We start from the raw sequence: 11,093 nt of genomic DNA, 5'->3' as shown, positions 1-11,093 counted from the left end.
TACGTAGGCAACTTAAATAAGTGCAAGCCCTTTTTTTAATAAATTTTAATTTCTAATTTTTAATGTTTAATTTTTAATTTTTAATTTTTTTTAACATATTAATCTTGAACCATGACGAACCGTGAACCGAACCGTGAACCGGCGGTTCTGAACCGTGAACCGTAATCGTCTTGGGCGGTTAAGGTTAAGGGTCGACCTACCTGGAACCGTCGAACCGGCGGTTCCGAACCGTCGATTCCGAACCGTGGTCAGGTCTACTTATACCTGACCCAATCAGGTCTTTAGTTGCTTAGTTCCACTAGGACTTGGTCACTACCTAGTTCCAAACTAGGACTTCACTTTGTCTAGTTTCATTAGGATTTAGCCACTGCATGGTTCCAATCAGGGCTTTACCATTTGTCAAATAACTTACTTCTGCATACTCGACACAAATTATTATATTACAACAAACTTAACTTTAACCTTAGTCATACATCAAAACTCTTGATTAAATGTTGTGCTTCTAACACCAACAGCCTACCAGGGCTTTCCTATTAAGTTACCTGCACATTTAACAAATACATTAGATCATAAGGGCTTAACTTTAAACTCTTGGCCAACATTAAAACACAAGTTCAATTATTTGAGACTTCTTGCACCAACACTTAAATCTTTCAAGGGATTGTTACTTTAAATTTTTCTTTCATTCTGGTTGAAGTAGTAAATTGATTGTACTATATGGAATTTTAAAGAGCTTTACTCTATTATCTATTGTTAAGAGGTTGTTTGTGTTTTTATAAACCAATTATTTACCCCTCCTATAGTCCAGATCAAGCCAAGCCATCAACAATATAATTGTTTGTTTTTTTAATAATTAAGATGTATAAACTTTACCCAATTAATGTTAGAGGTAGATGACTTTCCTACTGATTTATCTATCGAGTAAATAGTCAACTAATAAGCTATTATGAGATTTTTCATATTACATGAGATATTATCATAGAGGAGGATGAATAACTTCGTTCGCTTCTTCGATGATGATTTATAGCGGAAATTCAAAGTGAAGACTTCACAATATTAACACCTCCAATTTACTTGGTCTCCACCACCATGATCTGACTAATCTAAAGATCCACACTATGCATACAACTCCACTATGAACACACTTCTTTTCAGAAATTTTCTGAAGGCAGAGAAACCTCATACAATCTCGAATACGAGAAATACAACAAGAATACAATCGAAAATGAAAGTAAACACTTTACAATGAAATCTTGCTTACCTTACTATCTTCTTGCATGGAAATGTCTCTTGATCGGATGGAAATTTAACAGCACTTCTTTCTCAATGTCCCAAGAATCGGTGGCAAAAATCCTAGACAAACTCCCCTTTATATGGACGTTATTCGAATTGCTTTTCACCTATTAATCAATTAGGTTTTTTTTTAATCTATTGTCACGTCAGCTGACCATCCAATAACTTACAGAACAATTCTTTTTCAAACTCCTAATCGATTAATGAGTCATACCAATCAATTCGGTAGCTTCTAATCAATTACCACAATCGATTCAGAAATTTTCTATTTGCGAAAGAAAATGACCTAATCAATTGTCCAATCGATTCCCAAGCTCATGTTCTCTCGCGATAAAGGCTCCAATCGATGAGCCCAACTGATTGGGAAAGGCTAAATTAATTGCTTCAATTAATTCACCAAGCCTCTATTCTCTCGCAACAAATGCCTCAATTGATTAGCTTAATCGATTGGTAAAGGCTGAATCAATTGCCTTAATTGATTCCGACCCTCACTGTGTTTTTGCAAAACACTCTCAAACGATTAGACACTTTACCTAATCGATTAGAGTAGGTCTCAATCAATTAGGCACTCTGCCAAATCGATTGGCCTTGGGCTAATCAATTGAGCTAATTAATTGCTTAGCCCTAAACTCTAAATTCGAGTTTAGGATTTCTTTGCCCAACCCCAAAGTCAATTATGACTCATTATGACTTTCAATCAACCTTGACCTGTTAGGGCTTTCTCGTTGTCTAGTCCCACTAGGACTTCCGATCACTAAATACGGTCCTCCTTGATCCACTTGAATTTTTCTCTTGCCTAACATCCATTCAGGACTACTCATTCGATAAACTTCCACCGTGTCTAACCTTAGTTAGGGCTTTCCCTTACCTAATCGCAGTTAGAACTTTCCTTTGCCTAACCCCTGTTAAGACTAGTCACTTGGTAGACTTCTACCCTGCCTAACCTCAGTTAGGGCTTTCCTTTGCCTAACCGTAGTTAGAGCTTTCGTTTTCCAACATATGATCCTCCTTGACTCATTTGAACTTTCCTTAATTTGCCTAGCTCTGCTAGGATTTACATTGCCTAGTTTTCAATTAGGTCTTACTATAGCCTAACCTCTGGTTAGGACTTTCACTACCTAGTTCTCAACTAGGTCTTTACTATTGTCCAACCTTCAGTTAAGACTTTCCATTGCCTAACTTTCAGTTAGGACTTTCTCAAACAAGTATCTGGTCACACCTTGACCTACTGACTTCTTTTTCATATATGTTAAATATCAAAACTCAAGCTCAAGCTAATTTAAACTTAGTCAAATTGATCAACTTTTACCTCAGCACAATTACACTAACAATTTTAGTATTGAATTTGTATAATGTTATTTAAATCTCCTATATTCCTACAACTTTTTTATGCACAAATTTCTTTTTTAAAAAGAAAGAGATTCTAAATAATTACAATCAAATTCGTCCTAGTTATTGCTATAAATTATATAAATGCTTTTAAAAAATATTAACAGTTAGTAGAGTTGAAAGAGAACATTTGGCCTCTTTAAATAATAAAATATATAATATTAATAAAAATTATAATTATTGATGAAAAAAATAGATTTTTAAGGTTATCATATTCTTAATTAATAAAAAACATATATGTATATTATTATATCATGAATATATTAATAAAAATTACGCTGGATAACTAACATTGTGAATTCAAACGGGCTTCGATTCTGCCACGTAAGCCCCATGATTTAGTAACTGCCGTGCAAGCGTGGTGGTACGCAAGGATGAAATCTTGATCGCATGCAAGCCCTCAAACATACAACCTGTTTCGACCGAAGTACAACTTGCCACATCACATATTTATTTAGTCTCAACGTTTATTTCGTACGCGTTACGGAAAGAGACATTGGATCGGATCTGTCTGACGATATTTCCTTTACTGACCGCCGAAAAAAACTCTATTTAAACTACTCATCATGTTTGCTTTATATATTTACGTAGTTTCGCCTTTCTAAAAGCGATTGAGTAGGGTTGCTCTTGCGCCGATCGATCGATTGATCATTGATTTTCCCTTCGATCTGTTAGTGGAGGGTTCCAATGGAGAGGATCAGAAGAGCGGCTCATGCGGGATCCTGGTACACCGACAACGGTGAGCTTCACCTCCAATCCTCCCTAGTTTTCGATCTGTTGATCCTTCTGCGGAAATTTCGTTTTTAAAAAAATATTTTGTAGAAATTGGATCGAATTTTTGGTCTCATGAGGAAATGAAGTATTTTAAGGTTTTGGAGATGCGAACACTTGGTAGGATTGTGACGGAGTGGGTAGCATAACGTGATTATATTAGAAAGTAGACACCAGAAATTCTCAATGAATCCCAGGCCAGAAATTTCCTCGATTTAGCTGAAGAAAAAAGAAGTTGGGAGTTTGAAGGTTTAATTCATGCATCAAATAACCTCTTTCATTTTTTCTTTTCTCTTTTTATTGATAACGGGTTTGAACGGTGAGTGAAGTGTCCATTCATGTACCGGGTCGAGTTTGAGATGCTTAATTGTAATATTATCCGCTGGCTGGCCTATATCTTCTCGAAGGTGCATTGAATGATCTGTTACAGTTTCCCTCCGGAATTTCCATCTTGTTTCTGAAATATGTATTTTGATCCCTAATTCCTGGAAAGAAATCTGTTAGTTCATTTAAGTTTTACTTGAGCATGCTATGTAATGTATTTCATATAATAGATGTGTGACTTTCTTATCAGGCAAGAAACTAGATGAGGATCTTGAGAGATGGCTCCTGGCAACTCACCTGACGAAATCTCCTGATGTTAGAGGTGTAATTGCTCCGTAAGTCAGCATCTTTATAGCTTATAATTCTGATAAATAGTCATGATGGATTAGATGAAAAATAAATATACATATTACTCTTTCAGGCATGCTGCCTACTCGTATTCAGGCCGTTGTGCAGCTTTTGCATTTGCTAACATCGACCCTGAGAGCATGTAAGCTTTCTACATTCTTTGACCAAATCCATGATAATCAGTAATTACATAATAGCTATCCTAGCTATTTTATAATCTTACTGTGCTACTCCATACTATGTATCTTTTAGAATGTGAAGTTATGTAACTCAACCTATTGATTAGGGCATCTGACATCATTGTGCATTATCCTGCATCTTTGATAGTAATTTTAGTTATGTCTTTGGTTCACTGGAGTAGTTTCATATGCCTTTGTCAATATTGCAAGGTTCAATGTTTTGGGACATGCATAGTTTTAGGGAAAATGTTGTATGCCTTAGCAGCCAGCTTTCAAAATGCACATTTGAGCTTCCACGTCGGTAGATCATTTCCCTCCATAGTCCATTGAACTAGTTATGTGGTTTGAGCCATTTAAGTATATTTTTAGGAAATATTCTAGTCATCTTGCTAGGATGATACTCTTGTGGTAAGGATTTCTCTAGTGCATGGATATGATATGTTGTTTGTTCAGTCTTGGATAAACTTATCTTAATAATGATAAATATGGTGGATCAATCCAGGAATCTTTTGTTCCCAAAATATTTGCTTCTCAGTTACAAAATCTGTTAGTTATATTGTACAAAACAAACTGATTCCAGAATAGACCAGGATATTGTAAGACAGAAAAATTACAGTCTTCATATGATCAAAATAACAAGATCAGTTAGTTCTCTTGTATAAACAAACTCGCATTCCAAAAAAACATCACGATTATGGGAAGATGAAAAGGTACATGTCTTCAAATGATCTTCGTGCCCATAGACTCCATTCCAAGCTTAGGTTAGTAACATATATCCATGTTCTATCTTTCTGTTTTCTTTATATTTTGCATCTAGAGACAGTCAGATTAAATAATAATGTTGGCTGCTGGACATGTTTTAGTTGATATTTAAATTTTCTGTCAGACATCTGTGTTAATATATACTTTCTTATGTTCAACTTTCTGTCACAATTTGCTAGTTCTTCATTTCACTAACATGTGGACAAATTTTTTTCAGTGAACGAGTTTTTCTACTTGGTCCGTCGCACCATTATTATACTCCAAGATGTGCCCTTACAAGAGCTACCATTTATAGCACACCTTTGGGAGACTTGCAAGTTGATACGCAAGGTAAAACCTACATATTATAAAACGCACAGATTTTATTTACAATAACTAGATTTTATTTGCCATTCAGACTTCTTTGCAATAACTAGGATGCTTTCATCAGACAGTCTTTAGTTGTTGCCTAAACGAGGGAATGAGTTTCATATTCATTTCTCATTTTTCTTTGTTGTACAGTAATTGATGAGCTTAAGGCAACAGGAAAGTTTGAGCTTATGGATCTTCATGTAGATGAGGCAGAACATAGCATGGAAATGCATTTACCTTACCTTGCTAAAGTGTTTCATGGGTAATTATACTGACTTGAGATCATCCAAATTTTTCCACCCGGAGGGTGCTTATTACACTTTTTCCCCATTTTACAGTTATCCTGTGAAAGTTGTCCCCATTTTGGTCGGTGCTCTTAACACAGAAAATGAAGCCATGTATGGACAATTGCTTGCGAAGTATGTGGATAATCCCAAGAATTTCTTCTCTGTGTCATCTGATTTTTGCCACTGGGGCTCTAGGTATGCCAATCGCAACCGTTCTTTGCCTTTCATTATTTATCATGGGTATTGATCTCTCAGTTAGCTAATAATCTAGCTTAACATTCTAATAAAGTTTCATTTGGAAGTGTACTTTATCATTAATTAATTATTTATTTGGAAGTTAGCTAATAAATTGTAAGAGAACACTAAATAGCTAAAGCTTGTCACCAACTGATTATCTGCAAGTCAATATTCCCTTTCAATTTTTCAGTATATATTTCACTTGTATACATTACTTCTTACTTGTGTTTATTGACTTTTCCATACCTACGGTACTCTTTTTGGCTTCATCGACCATCTCCCTTTTTTCATCCTAGTTTTATTTTCATTCAGAAGTTGTGTAAGCTTACGTTTCACCTGTTCCTAAACCTACATATAACAGAATTTCCTCCAACAATAACTAAACGACTGAGGGGCATAATGCCTTACTAAAGCTGTTAACATTTCATGCTTCTGTCGATATGGTGGGATCGCCTTTGCAGATTAGTCTTTTGCTGATTCTCATGTACAATTGTGACAGGTTCAAGTATACATACTACGACAAGGAGCATGGCCCTATTTATAAATTCATCGAGGCCTTGGACCACCTAGGCATGGACATCATCGAGACGGGAGACACGAATGCATTCAAACAATACCTAAAGGACTACGGCAACACAATCTGTGGACGCCATCCTATCAGCATCTTCCTCCATGTACTGCTGCTGCTTCTCCTTTGCGATTTTTTGGATTTGGTTTGTCATAATCTTATTGCCCTCTTCTTTTATTAGATGTTGAAGAACTGCTCAGCTAAGATCAAAATTGGTTTCGTGCAATATGAGCAATCGAGCCAGTGCAAGAGCGCACGAGATAGCAGTGTTAGCTATGCCTCTGCGGCTGCCAAGTTAGATGACTGATTTGTCTTTGCTGGCCAGTTAATTTTGTTAGTCTAATTTATGATATATTTACGGCGAAAGGCATGAATGTTGCTGCTTTACGAAGCTAAATCTATTCTTGCAGTATGTCCCTTTCCATGCTGTGTAATTCGATATTTTATAATCCGTATTCATGTTGCTATCGAAAAACATAGATCAAAAGGATTAGGTTGTCAATAACTACAAGAGAACACTAAGGATGAAAGGTGTCGAGCAATCTTATTGTACAAACCGTGTAACCTGGATGTGCACAATTGTTTCACAAGCAAAGCAGCTTCATCAAATGGCTTTTCTCAGAGTTCTAATAGTGCATTCGGTTGGAATAACTACTTGAAATTAATATTCCCATATTTAATTGTAAAATTAATTTCAAAATATTAATTGCCGTGGAATTGTGATTTTTATTGAATACTTGTTTAACATTTTTTATATATTTTATTCTTCAAATAATAATTTATTACCTTCTAAAAACTATGTAGGTTGAGTAGACTAGTTAATTGTATGCACAGGCAAATAGGAAAGGATGAATCAATAACAATCTAGTTTTGTTAGGGGCCTTGAGTGTGTTCGTTGTAATGGGAACGTTGATCAAACAATGGTGCTAGTCAAGCTAAGTGGCCGAGTGGGTTGATTGTGTTGGGTGAGTTAAGCAAGTGGGTTTGATAAGTCAAGTCGAGAGCGTCAGTGGTGAGTTAGTCAGGTAGGTTAGTCACGGTTAAGTGGGCAAGTGAGTCGATTGTATTGGGTGAGTTAAATAAGTTAGTTTGGTAAGTTAAATCGAGAGGGGCAGTTGGTTAATTGGTTGGGGCAGGTTGGGTTGGTCAAAGCCAAATAGCTCAAAATTATTAAGGCGAATTGGGATTAGTTGAAGGATCTTGTCAACTTGCATGAACCCGTCAAAGAAGATGGATGAACCAACATCTTAAAACAACATAAAATACTGACCGAATCAGCTGATTTTGATTCGACCAAAACCTATTCATGGATTAGGGGGTCTCAGGAATTAACTTGACGATAGAATGTTGAGAGAATTACTGACTTAAAAAATGAAAATATTTTATCACAATTAACATATCAGTTGGAAGAATGCATGGTTTGTAGGAAGGCCTCAGAATAAATGACCCGAAATAATATAATACAAAATTTGGAAATAATTTGAAGTCCAATTTTTTCATCTTTACCATCAAGTCTACTTTATTACATTCATAAAATGATCTGCTTACATGGAGATATTAGACACCGATGCTGTTTCCTACGAAGCATCATAAAGGGATCCCACTAAATCACTTCCATCAAACCCGGAACCTGCAAAAGCTGAATAGCATAAGTGGAGACTTATTTAGCACAGAGATATTAGGTTTCACGTTGCCACTTCAAATTAGATTGTCAAAGAAAAAGCATTGACGAGTTACAAGAAAAGAGCTACGCTATACAAATAAGTTAAGTGGCCAGAAAAGAGCTAAGTTATACGAAGAAGTTTGAATATTAAAGTGAAACACAGGCTCAAAATTGCCTTGGCTACTGGTAAGATAATTTGCCTTTTCGAGGAAAAAAAAAGTGTTAGAAAGGGGATTAACTTTGATGTATATGTATGAAATCTATGATGCTGTGGGTTGTAGATGAACGCAAATTTCAGTGGAGTAGTTTCTTTCATAGATCACCTAAGTCCATTGCATCATATGTGGGAGAGGTGGAAGAGAGATCATAATTTACTGAAAGAAGTTTTGAATAATCATGGAACTATTTCATGAGTCTTAAGGTCATAGAATGTTGAAACAAATAGACCCTAATTGTGAAATTTAAAACTCAATTTCAATTCAGACATGGATTTAAATAGCTTTACTTCAAAAATAGAACCTGCTACTCTAGTAACCATGCTAACTTAACCTATTAATCACTAGTTTAAAAGTTATGTTATCAGAAGAGTTTGTTATATATCAACAATCATGTGTTGGAAATCAAATCTAAAACCCAAATACACGGTAGCTCCAATTCGATCAGAGGTGCCATTTCATCTGGAATATCATCCAGAATTGAGCGATATGCCATTTGCAGTGCAGTTATCACAGTGGACAATAGAGGATGTTGCAATAGATGGAATTGAAAATAATCATTATCATTAAGTTATTAGTCCCAATTACTTGAGGTCAATCACATGAATCTTACAGTTCGATTAAAATCAATGAAAGGCTACGAAAGTGGACCCAATTATTTTCTCTCAAAGGCAAGTATCATGAATTCTGTCTGTGTTACAGCGCCATAATCAATACAGGTACATACCTAAGAGTTATTTGACAGAGAAATCTACAGAGTAGCACAAATCTCAGTTCTCCTTCAGGATAATGATTATTTATGCGCTAAATGTTGAAATCTGTGTTTACTTGAATGGAATTAAGAGGAAAAGGAAAAAAAAAAAAGGACTTAAAATTGGTGGAATGAATTTAATTCCATCCAATTATGTTTTTTTCCGATCAAATCAGCAGGAAAGGGAGAGAAAACATGGTTTTAAAAAGTGGCCTAGGTGGACACATATTTGTGACAGGGAACCAAACCACATATTAGATTTAAGATCCTCTATATGCAGTAGGTTTCGATATGCAAGATTAGGTAGTCTATGCAATCAAATATGTGGTCTATGTGATGTTAGCCAATGCACTCTCGTGTGGCCATACATGTAACTGTATACACTGGCATCCCAAAAATTGGAATGATAGCTCACATTGAATCAAATAAAAAAAAACTAATCACTACTTGCCCTAGTTCCTTCTCAAATGATGAGAATTTAGTGATGTTTTTCTGCATAAAAGATGAGTTCCAAGGATCATGATTTTAGAAAGCTCCCATTTGGGGGATGCCTGGGGAAAATGCAGAGGTCCAGACATTTCAAACAATGAACCAGATAAACAAGAACGCACAAGAGAATTCACGGGTCGAGTTCTTTCAAACAAGGATTAAAACATGAGAAAAGAAATGGACTCACTCAGGGTAAAAGCCTCCCAGCACGGAAAACAGCAAACTTGGATGCTTCAGAATAAGAGTAAGGTATCCCATTCTCCTTCAAGAAACTCTCCAGCAACTCCTTGGCCTTCTCTGGATCTGTCGTTTCACACTCCAGTTCGTAGCCAGTTCCGAAAACATATTGCGTCTCATCAAGCTCAAGCGTCAGCCCCTCCCTCCACGCGTAGACCGCCCTGACGTTCCGGAACCCTCCCAAGCACACAAAAGATCCAATCTTTCCCTCCGATCCGAACTCCTCGAGAACCCTCCTCACGATCCGAGAGGAGGCCGCCGCGTCGAACAGCCGACACGGGTCAGCGGCGCAGGCGCGTCCAAGGGCCGGGTCGATGTCCTCCTCATCCTCCTCGACGCGGCTAACGCCATCGACGAGGCGGGCCTTGGCCTTGAGGGAGATGACGCATCGGGCATCGGCATCGTAGAAGCGGATACGGAGGATGGCGAAGCGGGAGGAGAGTTCGCCGGAGGCGCCGTCGAAGAAGAGATTCTCCTGGAGGTGGATGCGAAGGTGGTGGGGGGCTAGGGCGTCGGAGAGTCGCTGGTGGGCGGCGGCGTCGGGGAGGCGGAGCTTGACCTCGACCTCCATGGTTAGGGCTAGGTCTAAGACTAGGTTTGGTGGAGGCCGATGCGCTGGGCTTTGGCGGCGGCGTCGAGTGGGGCGGGATCGAGGAACTTGTGGAGAGGGTTGGAATTGGGGCAAGGGCTGGAGTTGGGACGTGGACTGGAGGTGGAAGCGCGATTGCGACGGCCTTCGTCGATCTCTTCCTTGTCCTCCGCCTTCACTTGGATCCTGCTCGGCTTCCTCCTCAGCATCCTCCTTTCATCTATCTATTCTCATCTCAGGCTCTCTCTGATGAAATCGTCCGCAATTTGCAGCGTAGAAGGTATAGATACGAAAAGATCCCTAATTTACCCTCCGGACTAAGGTCCAGCGGCAGATTACCAAGCAAGCTGAAATTTCCAGAATGAAAAAGCTGAAACGTGGACGGGATGAGGAATCATTTGTCTTTCATATTTATCCCCATGACCAACCTAAATTTTACTGGGATCGGATCTGAATTAACAAAAATAAAATAAAATAAACCCTAATTTTAAATAAACCTCACCTCCATCCTCTCAAATGTCCTTGATTAAAAATTTTTAAAATAAATTTAAGAAAATACCCTTCACTTCACAAAGTGTAAAAAAAATATCGTGGATTGGTCGGTGGCGAATAGACTTCGTGAGTTGGTTGTTACTCGGCG

At 37.6% G+C, this 11,093-nt stretch overlaps 2 protein-coding genes across 3 annotated transcripts; one reads left to right on the top strand and one right to left on the bottom strand.

Moving 5' to 3' along the window:
• The first annotated feature begins 3,283 nt into the window (after positions 1-3,283).
• Positions 3,284-7,086, top strand: LOC121990431 (protein MEMO1-like). Its single transcript, XM_042544563.1, has 8 exons — positions 3,284-3,421; positions 4,028-4,112; positions 4,199-4,267; positions 5,284-5,396; positions 5,568-5,679; positions 5,756-5,899; positions 6,441-6,615; positions 6,691-7,086. Exons 1-8 carry the CDS (start codon positions 3,370-3,372, stop codon positions 6,814-6,816), a joined length of 876 nt encoding a protein of 291 aa, XP_042400497.1. The 5' UTR covers positions 3,284-3,369; the 3' UTR covers positions 6,817-7,086.
• Positions 7,087-7,967: 881 nt separating this feature from the next.
• Positions 7,968-10,857, bottom strand: LOC121993218 (triphosphate tunnel metalloenzyme 3-like). 2 transcript variants are annotated; one of them, XM_042547917.1, is made up of 2 exons: positions 9,815-10,857; positions 7,968-8,148 (listed from the first exon to the last, which is right to left on the bottom strand). In XM_042547917.1, the coding sequence occupies exon 1, from the start codon at positions 10,433-10,435 to the stop codon at positions 9,815-9,817; it is 621 nt and encodes a 206-aa protein (XP_042403851.1). In that variant the 5' UTR covers positions 10,436-10,857; the 3' UTR covers positions 7,968-8,148. The 2 variants fall into 2 exon arrangements, with proteins under 2 accessions (XP_042403851.1, XP_042403850.1); XM_042547916.1 differs by having other exon boundaries at positions 7,968-8,139.
• Positions 10,858-11,093: the final 236 nt, after the last annotated feature.

This window comes from Zingiber officinale, chromosome 6B (genome assembly GCF_018446385.1).
Source record: "Zingiber officinale cultivar Zhangliang chromosome 6B, Zo_v1.1, whole genome shotgun sequence".
Taxonomy (NCBI): domain Eukaryota; kingdom Viridiplantae; phylum Streptophyta; class Magnoliopsida; order Zingiberales; family Zingiberaceae; genus Zingiber; species Zingiber officinale.
This window is presented reverse-complemented; position numbering and strand designations above follow the sequence as displayed.

Bases quoted from the DNA above. Each gene is read 5' to 3' on its own strand.
- LOC121990431 (XM_042544563.1), top strand. From the start codon at position 3,370: ATGGAGAGGATCAGAAGAGCGGCTCATGCGGGATCCTGGTACACCGAC. The intron at 3,422-4,027 runs GTGAGCTTCACC...CTTTCTTATCAG, and splicing joins ATCCTGGTACACCGACAACG to GCAAGAAACTAGATGAGGAT. The intron at 4,268-5,283 runs GTAAGCTTTCTA...AATTTTTTTCAG, and splicing joins AACATCGACCCTGAGAGCAT to TGAACGAGTTTTTCTACTTG.
- LOC121993218 (XM_042547917.1), bottom strand. From the start codon at position 10,435: ATGGAGGTCGAGGTCAAGCTCCGCCTCCCCGACGCCGCCGCCCACCAG.